We start from the raw sequence: 12,314 nt of genomic DNA, 5'->3' as shown, positions 1-12,314 counted from the left end.
GATGGGACTATTCACCTTACCAAATTCTCAACTCTCAAAGTATGAAAAGTGGATGAGTATAGTTAAGTAAATAATGTTAAGGATGGTTTATTTGGATAATTTTTTAATGAGAAAAAAATCAATGAAATATAAAGTTTTTAAAAAACATAAAAAAAATTGTGTAATTTTTTTTTAAAAAAAATAGGTTATTAGTATAATTTACTCTTAACTCAATCCTACTTTATTTTCTGGAAATAATGTACTTTTTTACATTAAAAAATAAGACTATTTTTTTTCTTTTTTTTACTTTTTATCTATTATTTAAGCTTTTCATTCACTTTCTTTCTCTCCTCTAAACACTTTTTGTTTGTTAATATATAAAAGGAAGAGATTCGTTTTTTCCTCCTACTTTTGTCACTGTCATATTAGTTTGTGTATCTTTCAATCAATGTTTTTGGTATTTTATGTTTTTTTAAAATAGATAAGTATAGCACTTATGGATATCTAAAAATTAAAAAATCATTTCAAACCCAATTTTGTTTGAACTTCTTAGGTGACAAATCTATAATTCTTAGATTCCGAGAAAAAGTGTAATTTGAGTTAGTGTAGTTGGATAGAAAATTTTATAATTGTAAATATTATGCATTTGAATTGTTTTTAATTTAAATTATTTTCTTTTTAATTATTTTGTTTGATTTTAGTTTATTGAATTTTATTTTTTATTTTAATTATTATCAGATGTAAAATGTATTTTCATATTTAATAAATCAAAAAGTAGTTGAAATTTTTTTCAATTAACTATTAGTTTAGGCTATTTTTTTCATGATTTTTACATTTAATGATTATAACATTTTTTTTAGTAAAATCAGTTTGAATACTTTTTTTTTCATGTTTATAAGTGCTTTATATATGAGTATTCCGAAAGATAGTTGTTGAAAGACATTAATAGAAGTTTTCATGTTATATCTCTGCTTCTTCTTATCCAACATTGCTTCTTGAATTTTTGAGAATGAATATTTTCTACATAAATGTTGAAAAGACAAAAAAATACTCAAAAAAATAATAATATTAAATAAAATTTATGATCATAAAAGCACTTAAGTGTAATTAGACCATGTATGATCTATCATAAACATTACTTCATCTAATCATATATATATATATATATATATATATATATATATATATATATATATACTCTATATGTTCTATAATCTACTATTAAGGCTTTACACGATATTTTTGAAGATGTTGGTTTGAGAGACCTAAAATTTGATTCATATTATATAAGTATGTATAAGAGTTGAACCACTCTTAAGTACGTCCTGTTATTCAATTCTTATTGCTAATAAAAAAAAAACTATATTTTTGAAGATGCTTTTAAACATGTTTATTTGTATATTTTTCACCTCAATACAATATTTAACCATTCTTTTTCTAATAATAATTTTTTAATTGAGGAAACTTATGTCCAACCTTAAATTGGATTAATTATTATACAATAAAATTGAAGTTTCATCATTTTAATACATACTTTATAATGTAAATCTTTGTTATATGAATGATCAAATTTTAACAGTACAATCACTCAGTGGATACTGCATTTAAGTGTTCTCCTTTGGTATGATTCAGACTGTTAAAAGTATAAGAATCTGATTTTTGAAGAACTTTTCATATCAAATCTCATCCACCAAAGTATGCTTAAGCTAAAAAAGGAAAATGCAGTACATTGACACCAAAAAAGAAAGACCAAGTTGCCAACAAAAGCATGCAATTTGCAAATTTGCATTTACTTTAAACCTAGACAAGATCCAAGTGCTAATCTACCAATAGTGGTTCCTGCAATAAACCCTCCTGACCAAGCATTCTGCACACAGAACAAAGGAAAATGGATGAAGAAACTGAGTCATCACACTTTTCAGTATACCATTAATCATCAATCAATTAGTCATAAAGTTGTTCTCCTTTTCCTTTTTATTCCAAAGTGAATGATTCAATCAATGGTTCTAAGGAAAACTGGACCCTCAAATTATGCTAAATTATGATGCTGTATATACACATACAGAGGCATATGATATTTCATTTGATCTCCAGATTCTAGAAAATTGATAATTTTGGTTCAAATCCTTAGTTTTTCATACATTTGTTTTTGCATTTTAGTATATTAAACTGTTTCTTAATCTAATGTCTAGAGTTCATTAGACTAGAATAAAAGAAATAAAATGCAAAAAATGGGACTTTTTAAATCTGAAAACTGAAGTCACAGAAAAAAATAAAACCAAAATTGCAGATCAATTTTTTTTTTTAAAAAAAACTAAAATTGTAATTTAACCTAGTTATTTCTGTCCATTTTTTCCTATAATAGAAAAAAAAAAGACCACATAAAACTCCATTTAAGTGCCAATAATACATTGACCTTTTCAATTGAAGACTTTTTTAGTGTTGTTTACCAAGCTTTTTTATAGACTTTTAGGAAAATTGATAATTTTTTAAAATAGAAAATATTTTTTAGCATAGCAAAACCCTTCCCCCCTCCCACTACAAAAAATAAAGTTTTTAAAGAAACTTAAAAGAGAAATTCTACTAGAAATAACCATCAATTTCATGAACTTTACTACTAGCTACCATGACACCATAGGTTGATGGAATCTTTCTTTTAATACTTATGGTATATAGTATATGCTTGGAATAACCATATGGCTTATGCTATTTTATGTCAAATATGGCAACAAAAAAGCACAAGAATATCCAATGACAATTGAAGTTGAAGAGAAATTTCAGACAAGAATATACCTCAAGACAGAAAAAAATGTTATTCATGGTGGTAAGAATTGAACAATTCAACAAGTATGAATACAAGATTTTACTATTAATAACTTGGGAAATTGGAATTGCTGGTTGTCAATAATCATATGTCAATTAAGCCTTCATTACTATAATCACATGTATTTATTTACCTGGAAATTGAAGCCACCAGTTACCCCATCAACATTCAGTATCTGCATAATAGACATTTAATATTGCATTATCATGCTGCATAGTTTGATATGTGATACACATGCAACAATTTATTATAGTTTTGGCAATTCTTTAACTATTCACTACTACAAAATCATTAAATAGAAATCAATATTAGAGACAAAAAAAAAAGTAGTTATTATATTGACTAAATTAGATACTATTTGAGAGATTAAAAAAATTATTGGTATCTAAATTAGTTTTTATTATTGATAAATAGTTTCTAAATGGTATCTAATTAGCTACCAAAGTTTTAGCCACCAATTATTTAGATTCTAAAGTTGGTAGTTAATTAGATACTATTTAAGAGATTAAAAAAATTATTGGTATCTAAATTAGTTTTTATTATTGATAAATAGTTTCTAAATGGTATCTAATTAGCTACCAAAGTTTTAGCCACCAATTATTTAGATTCTAAAGTTGGTAGTTAATTAGATACCAATTTAGAAACTGTTTATCAATAATATAAACTAATTTATATACCAAAAAAAAATTAGTTTCTAAAATCCGATCTACTTTAGTGAATATAATAACTAATTATTTTTTATCTCTGAAATTGGTTTCAATTTAATGATTTTTTTTGTAGTGATTAGTTAAGGAATTAAAAGAGAAGTTTTTTTTTATAGGAATGCAGAGAAAAATGTGTTCCCCTATGGCATTTTAATACACTTCCATATGATTTCCAATAAAAGCTTTCTTAACTAGTACCTAAGGGCATAGGTTAGAAAGACCCTAATGTTTTATACAACAACATTTTTTAGTTTATCTTTCTATATGTGATAAATAATGTACACAAACAACTGTTGTATGATTTGTTGTACATTCTCTAGTTCTACTTCAAAAGTTGAAATAAAAGACAATTTTTAAAGTTGATGTACCTCTCCAGCAAAGAATAGACGTGTGCAAACTTTGCTTTCCATTGTATTAAGCGAAATCTTAGAAAAAATTAAAAAAAAAATCAGTTAAATAATATTTCTAATTAATGGAAGCTAGGGTAGGGAGGAAGAAGGAGAAAGTGAAGAAAGAGAACCTCTGACAAGGGAACACCACCAGCAGTAACAAATTCATCCTTAAATTGACCCTTTGATAGGACAGAAGAAATGTTAAATCAAGAATATATGAACAAAATTAAGTAACATTTCAGAAAGGATAAGAAACCTTACCTTGCCTGTCACTTCAAATATGCAGTTCTTTAACACAGAACCTATGGACATCAATGAACTATTTGAGATAGAAGCCCACAAGACATCTCCACTTAAACCCTGCATATGAACATTATTTATAAATTTGTCAATATTTTTCAGTTACATTACAACTCTATATTAATAAAAGAAGAAGAATGTATTTTTGCAACCTATATTTTCAGCCAACTAGATTTTAATCTCTGCACTCTCAAATTAATGAATATAGTCTTCCAATTCTAGAAAATACTTGAATTTAGTTCCTCTATCACATTCTTGGCAGATATTAAGAAGTGGACTTTAAATTTAACTCAACCTCATAAAAACGGCTTATAAGGTGAGGTTTGTACCCCCTTATATACTATGAAATGTCTTAATCTCTAGTCAATGTGAGATCTTCAACAACAGAAAAAATACCATTATCAGATGCTAAGTTTAAGCATGAAGAGGGAGTAAATTCATATATTTTTAAAAATTGCAGGACTGAGTTCATCAATTTAAAAGTAGTGACCAATATCTAGCTTAATGAAAGTAAAGGGATTAAAAACACACTTTTTTTTCAATAAAAAAACTAGGAATTGCTATGAAACCTGTCGTTCCAGCACATAGCTCCAAAATCTTTTTGTAATGCCAAATTCAGGAGGACAGGAATTAAGTACCTTTTGTTTCTGCAAAGGCACAGGAAAAACAACTTAGTGAAACCAATTTGAACACAAAGTGATTGTAATTTTTTAGTGGAGGACATGATGGTCGAAACTTACATGGAAATAGTCTTAGATCAAACTGCTTACAGTGAATTAATGGAAGTTCCTAAACTCAATTAAAAGAAAATTTGAGGAAAGAAGAAAACTATAGCATGATTGTGGCTGTCTTGATACAACTTTATTATACTAAATCAACAATATTAGATAGAGTGCATCTACACATGCAGAAACCCATTTTGCAGACTCATTCAATTTCCAATAAAATGTTGAGAAAGATAAATGGATTTATGCTACAAATATTAACTGACTAAGAAAAGAACCTCATTAACAAAATCATATAATCACCTTCCACGTCCAACTTAATACAATGGAACATAGGTTTGTAGTATTTTGCAGAGAGCACAAGGAGGCATAATTTACCGCATATTGAAGCTTGTGATGAGAAAGAACTGACTTCAAATTTTCCACATGCAGGTCAGGGATAAAATCCACAAAAAGTTGACCTGCATCCAAATTATAACAATATCTGTAAAAGGAATATGGAAATGTTGGAACACTGCAGAATAGAAAAGAATTTGCTTGAGTGAAAATGATTTACAAAACCTACCAAAAGTTACAAACATTAGAAGATATTAAACAGAATGATTTGTAAATGAATTCATATCCTAAAGTATTATCTCAACAAGTTTCATAGAAGAATTGATTTAAATTTTATAAAAGTTTTAAAGATTCCAAACTCAGCATATTGGGAAAGATTTTCCCTACCTTTGTAACTTGAACTGAATAGAAAACGGGCACCCCAAGCAGATAACCGAAGAATAGCAGGTCCACTGAGCCCCCAATGTGTAACTAACATGGGACCAACCTAAAATTTGAAAATATGTTTTTCAATTTTTAATCTGTGGTAAAAACAGCACCAGGGTAAACTAGTTTTGATCTGTGATAATAACAAAGCATACCTGTGTAAGCTTAGGTATATTCCTTTGGACACTATCCAATTTTAGCCTCACTTTAACTTTAGGGAATGTAACCTGACAGTTAAGGAAACCAAATATAAAAGAGTAGAAAAGAAGCTAAATTTATACCGAAACAACTGTATTATAAGTACTAATCATGCATAATGAGTTTGAATTCCCTACTTGATACACATAACATGATGACCAAATGAAGAATGCAGTGTGTAAATGAACAGAATGTAAATGTCTCCATGTAGTGATCAAATTGAAGCCAAAACCGTGAATTCTCAAGAAACTGATTTCTCATCTCTTCATCCATCTGTCACAAAAATTGAGCTAGCTGGCAACTCATTCACCCTTTTGTTTCCCAGATGGTATCTCATCCAAAAAGCTACTCATTTGCTTTACACCCAAGTGCTGCCAATATTCTCACCAATTCTAGTGTTTTTCAGAGATACAAAAAACTGACACATTAGGCACTCAATATCCACAGAACCATTGTATGTGTGGAAAAGTGAATATATTTAACTGATGTAGAACTAATACATCAGGATGTATAAATAGGAATAGGAGAATACTTCTGAACACTAATTTGGCCTAAATATCCGGGAAATAATTATTCCTATAAATTCTATACCTAAAAGGAAGCAAAGAAGGAAATGCAATTATACAACACATTCTTAATACATCAAATCTTAATATTAACAGCATAAATCAGACCACACATTAATTTGGATTGATTTCCATATATCAAATCCCTTTATCCTGATTTTTTCCCCATAATTATCTACTATGATGCATTGATATAATACCTGTATTGGATACACATTGAATCCGATACAGTGATGTGCTTTATTTTGAAAATAACAAGATATGATTTGTAACAAATGCTGAAATATGTATAAGAATTCTTTAAACATAATAAATATATAATTGCAATTGTGCAGATCCAAATTAAAATCAAATTTTTAGACATTGTCAAAATAAAAAATTATAAATTGTTGTCATCATAAAACTATTAGTCGGTAAACTTGGTAAGGTAACCACTCACTATTATGGTGAAAGTAGCTTTATAATACTGTACATCATTGAAGTTCTCCTTTCTCAGTCTTATACTCACAAAATGATAGCAACTCCCATTAACACAACAAAAAGTAAATAAGCATGCTTATACTGAAAAACTATACTAAAGAAAGTGGCAAGGCCAAGAAAAGCAAAAAAAGAGAAAGGTTTATAGAAGAAAACAGAACTTCACGTTTCTTAATATTATACAGAAAGAACTTCACAAATTGATACTTTACCCCAGACAACTCCCGCAAACGCAAATCTTCTATTTTGAAAGTAAACAAGCTTGGCACTGGATCTACAATTGAATGACCAAGCTGAGATGCAAGAGTATAACCCTATGACAGAAAGAAACTGGTTTAAAAAAATATGACATGATTAATGCCTCTTAATTCAAATAAATCAATTATCCACCACAACCTGACGACTACTACCACTAGCAATCAATAGATAATCAGCTTCAACTCGTTCAACATGAACAGATGTGTGCTGCTGAATCTCGAGAAGGAATTTGCCACTAGATAAAATAGATATTGCTGCTACAGTTTTTCTTGTCTGCAGAGAAACTATTTCAGAATACAGATTTCAGCATTGACAAATGGAATGTACATCATAGAAATCTTAAAATCAAGTGATGGTAAAACACAAACAGAAGTGGATGTCATAATTTCTATTAGAAAAAACTCAAGTTCCACATTGACTGAAGATATGGCTAAATTATAGTATATAAGTAGATATAAACCTTACTGTAAAAGCCAGTTTTTAAGGGTAGAGTTAGACCAAAACTACTTTGTAAGATGATATCCAAGCTTGTTCTAGATCAATTAAAAGGATCACTTATGATGTTATACCCATATCAAGCCCAATAGTGCTAGATGTGCGGAAGTGTATTGGGAAAAATCAAAGTCTTACATTGACTAGAGATAGTGCCAAAATACAATATACAATGGAGGCAATTCTTATCTTACAAGCCAATAAATTTAAATTTCCCTTTCTAAGAATTTATAATATTATACCAATGAGTTTTATATAGATAGGGATCTAAGAATATGCAATTTAGTATTTCCAAGTTGAACATATAGCATGTTATCAACAAATCATCTATTTTGTGGAGAGAATACTTCATATAGAGTGGATTTTAATGAATTATGAGTTATAAATAGTGTCGTAGAATCCACTATAATACAATATAGCAGTGTATATAATATAACTGGAGAAAAAATCTCATCACATGAGAACTCCAACAAAATAGAAAAATATATTATTGTTTTATATGAAAAAAGTAACAAAACTTTCATACAAATACATGAAAAGATATAGGCATGAACTCCTTTTGATATGTTTTCCAAAAGCTCAATCATTTGGTAACATAAAGCAAAACCTACTGATGCTCAAGGAGAAAGCAATCAAACAACATGTGAGCATGATCTCGTACCATAATTTTTTATACTATATATTGTATTTTAGGTAAAATTAACTTTTAGTAACTTTCACTGCTTTTGAGATAATAAATGTTCTTGGTCATAGTAAGTTATGAAATGTGTTGGAAAGCCACCTTAATTGTGGTTACCCCTAGTCCACCTTAGTTGCAACCTCTTTGGGATCTATCTCAAATTCAATCTCAAGGGTGGTAGTTTAGTTTCATATCAACTAGATATATGACTAAAATAGATAGTGCTTAGAAAGTTTTAACAGTGTGCACTACACAAGTCAGTTTTGTGAGATTGAGCTAGATCCTAAATCCAATTGCCAATAAAATAGGAGAAAAAAACAGAGTAAATCTAACATTTCATTTATAATGAGTGTGCTGAAGACTATGACAACTGTTATACCCATGTGGGATGAACTGGCAGCTATTAATTGTCAGATTAAAATCTCTGCCTATACTACTATAACCATATAGTAACATTTTGGCTTATGAACCTTTAACTAATCTTCAAATTCAAAGAAAACTAAAAGACAAAATGGCATTATTTACCAACTATAAAAATGTTTTAACTGGATTCAGGATTTAACTTCAGAGGAAGAATCAAACTGTGTAAGTGACAGAAGGGGGGTTAATGGACATAAAGGATAACTGAAAGCTCAGTTGTTTTTTAATATACAATGTTTCATCAACCCAATCCACATTATAAACAGCCAAAATCATAACATACGAGGACAACATACCTCCCCTTTGCTTCACTTCAGAATTGAGACAATCAATTATAGAAGAAGAGCTGTTGCTGACAGGAAATACCCTGCCATCATCCTCAACCTAAGAGCAGTTAATCATGAATCAGAAATGTACACTTGGAAGTTGAAACAGAAACAAGTAATGAGTGGTTTTTCAACAGGACAACCTTCAGCTCCACTCCATGAGAGGCAAACCAGGACATTGTATCCACCGGACCATGTATATTAAAAAAAGATCCCCTCAGTTCCTTGTGCCCTCTGGGATAGTTTTCTGCCAAAATCTACAAACTAATCATATTCGAAACATTTAAGCTTCCATTATGGTAATCCAATAAAGTAATTAGATGCAAGACACAACAAAACAAATATCCAAAACAGACAATTTATTAATTCCTCAGAGGAAAGAAACCAATAGAATGACCTGCTCACCTGCAGTTGATTACAAACACCAAATTAACTTCTGTTACCCTATTTCTCTTAATGCTCTCAGAACAAAAAAGTGATATGCTAGTGCAAGGCAGTTAACAGACTATGCCACAAGAAAACATATATGTTTTTAACTTCACAAGGAGAGCAGGACTACCATATTGTCAACACAATGCCCATTAGTCACATTGCACCGTCCTCCTCCAGAAACTTTCACCTGCAGACAGTACCAATGAGAAGACCAATAAGAACAATAGAGAATGAAAACATTGCACAGAAATTGATTAACATGATGGCACTATGACACAAACCTTGGAGAGAGGCTTTCCCTTCTCTATAACTACAACACTAAGATGGGGTGCCACAGTCTTAGCATGAATTGCTCCATACACCCCAGCTGCCCCACCCCCAACAACCACCAAAAGCTCCTCCTTTGACTTCACGGCAAATAATACAGTGTTGGAGTCATAATCACATTAACTGGCGCTCAAAGGCGTAGTTGATTAAAATAAAGACAAAACTTAGTACAATATGATAAACACATCAAGAATAATTATTTGGATACCTCAACATATCAAACACTTCATCAACACTTGCCATTTTTCTCAACTTTTTTCTTCTCATCACATCATATTACCAATCGTATCATACACTAACTCTCCCATGTCTCTTTCTCTCAAAATTGCCTACTAGTGTATGAGTGTCCATGCATCATTTTTCATGCCTCTATATTTTATATTGTTAAACACTAAAAGTTATTTCTCTATTTCTTTCTTCTAATCATGTCATATCATCAGTGACATCTTACCCAGTTTGCTGATCTGTTTCTTTCTCTCTCAAAGTGTCTTCTGGTATACGGGCATCCATTTTCACACTTCTGTACTTTATATCGTTTAACACTCGTCATTTGTTCTCCATTTCTTTATTATCGCATCATATCTACATTATTCTCTCTTCCATCTCTTACTCTCTCTTCGTGTCTACTACCATCATATGGTGTCTATGTATCATTTTTCATGTTTCTATACTTTCTTAATCTCATTTCTCACAGTTCACCAATCAGAACAAGATTGGAAAACATCAATAAAAACATTTATTGCACTGTTCTAAGCTGTCTTTTAAAAACAAGGGGAAAACATCATTTGGGTCCGACAGGGTATAATTTCGTAACCTTGGTATCTGTAGATAAGAAAAATTTCACAAACGAATCTTGAAAGTACACTGTCAATTACTTCAGCCAAAATTTAAAAACTTGTGTGACTAAAAGCGATAGCATTCACATATATTCAAAGATTAAAATAACAAAAATTAGAGACATGTTTCGACGTCCCATTAACTTATCTTGAAATTCTCTGGTTTAAGGATTCAGTTCACACAAGTGGCGACCAAAATAAAGTTTTTTTCCCTTAAAAAACTGAAACTGAGGGTTGATACGAAAAGGGGTATCTACCTTTGTAGCATGGCAAATGGCATGGGTAGTGCAACGCCTTTCCCTTGGTCTGGTACGTTTGTAGTGAAAGGTAGGAAGTATTGAGGAAAAGCTGAGAGAGAAGACAGAGGTGTTAGCTTGTCCAGAACCTACGAAGCACCGTCTCATTGCCATAGTATGCAGAGTCTAACACACCGGAAATGCTCCTCAAGCTGTGTGAGTCTTCTTTGTGTGATTTGCTCACACAGCAGCTCCCAAATTTTGGGTCCCTTTGTTCGAAAGTTTGCAACTTTTTTATGTCTTCATTTTGGATAGACAATCCTATGTTTTAACCTGATTCAATCGAAAAAAAAAACATTTACTCCATATAAATATGAAAAAAAATCTACTTCCATTTTTTTCTGTATAATACTCACATTCTTCCCATTTTCAAATAAATATTTTTTTCACTTTTGTTAATATTTTTAGTAAAATCATAATATACTTTCCATGATAAATATTTATTTCTCTTTTATTTTTAATAAATAACATTATTTTTATGTTTTTAATTGAATGATTTTGTTAATTTCCTAAAACAAATATGAGTAGAAAGTGTGGTAGTGTGAAATGCAACAAAATGCCTTCAACAGAATCAACATGTCACAAAAGATAAGATAGATCTTAAGCCGATGTATTTTCATTTGTGTTCATAATTATAAATGTGTTTATTTATATTTAGGTTGATTCTTTCTACTTCTTCTCATTTTTAACCTGTTCCTTGCAAAATTTTAAAATGTCACAATTGTCTTGTATAGTTTATTTAACATAATGAAGCTCCTACAATGAAGTTTGTATGCGTTGGTAGTTTTTAGTAGTGGCAGGTGAAGGTCGTTTTCATGTTTCTAATCTTTTTTATGTTTTTTTTTCTATCAATAATAAATAAATGTGAACCACTTAAAGGGTGGTCCAATCCTTATACAAAACACACAAACAAAACCTTTTTCCTGCGACACAACCCCGCCACCACCTAAAAAGACAACCTACTTAATTAATACCGGCTTAAAATCGCCTTCAGATCTCACTCTTCTTCCAGAAGAAAACCTCATGACAACATCCTCATACAAACCAAAAGTACAAAACACCAATTCGAGAAAGAGAAAATCACAGTCTGCGACTTAAAGTAACCTAAGACCAAGTCTTTAGTTGTACTAGAGCAAACACTTCTAATACATCTATTACATTCCTTTAAAAATTACTCTATTCCTATGCTTCCAAAACTCATATATTCTTATACATCTATTGCAACTAGATTTCCTTATTTAGACTAGTGAAGATCACTCTAATTCTCATCATCTCCTTGTGCATTCACATAATTACCATCATTACATATAATCATCAACCA

At 30.2% G+C, this 12,314-nt stretch overlaps 1 protein-coding gene across 3 annotated transcripts; it reads right to left on the bottom strand.

The window, feature by feature from the left end:
• Window positions 1-1,606: 1,606 nt before the first annotated feature.
• On the bottom strand, window positions 1,607-11,277 carry LOC137836863 (uncharacterized). 3 transcript variants are annotated; one of them, XM_068645626.1, is made up of 16 exons: window positions 10,955-11,277; window positions 9,816-9,941; window positions 9,662-9,721; window positions 9,246-9,359; window positions 9,073-9,160; window positions 7,324-7,469; window positions 7,140-7,241; window positions 5,842-5,913; window positions 5,648-5,747; window positions 5,228-5,385; window positions 4,769-4,846; window positions 4,161-4,259; window positions 4,028-4,078; window positions 3,876-3,932; window positions 2,937-2,978; window positions 1,607-1,846 (listed from the first exon to the last, which is right to left on the bottom strand). In XM_068645626.1, the coding sequence occupies exons 1-16, from the start codon at window positions 11,105-11,107 to the stop codon at window positions 1,769-1,771; spliced, it is 1,524 nt and encodes a 507-aa protein (XP_068501727.1). In that variant the 5' UTR covers window positions 11,108-11,277; the 3' UTR covers window positions 1,607-1,768. The 3 variants fall into 3 exon arrangements, with proteins under 3 accessions (XP_068501727.1, XP_068501728.1, XP_068501729.1); XM_068645627.1 differs by having other exon boundaries at window positions 5,303-5,385; XM_068645628.1 differs by lacking the exon at window positions 4,769-4,846 and having other exon boundaries at window positions 5,303-5,385.
• Between the last annotated feature and the right edge of the window lie 1,037 nt (window positions 11,278-12,314).

This window comes from Phaseolus vulgaris, chromosome 4 (genome assembly GCF_000499845.2).
Source record: "Phaseolus vulgaris cultivar G19833 chromosome 4, P. vulgaris v2.0, whole genome shotgun sequence".
Classification (NCBI taxonomy): Eukaryota; Viridiplantae; Streptophyta; class Magnoliopsida; order Fabales; family Fabaceae; genus Phaseolus; species Phaseolus vulgaris.
Note: the sequence above shows the minus strand (reverse complement) of the source record. Positions and strands in the feature narration are given on the sequence as shown.

Bases quoted from the DNA above. Each gene is read 5' to 3' on its own strand.
- LOC137836863 (XM_068645626.1), bottom strand. From the start codon at position 11,107: ATGGCAATGAGACGGTGCTTCGTAGGTTCTGGACAAGCTAACACCTCT. The intron at 4,847-5,227 runs GTGATTATATGA...GTGCCTTTGCAG, and splicing joins TATTAAGTTGGACGTGGAAG to AAACAAAAGGTACTTAATTC. The intron at 4,260-4,768 runs GTTTCATAGCAA...GTTCATATGCAG, and splicing joins GCTATGTGCTGGAACGACAG to GGTTTAAGTGGAGATGTCTT.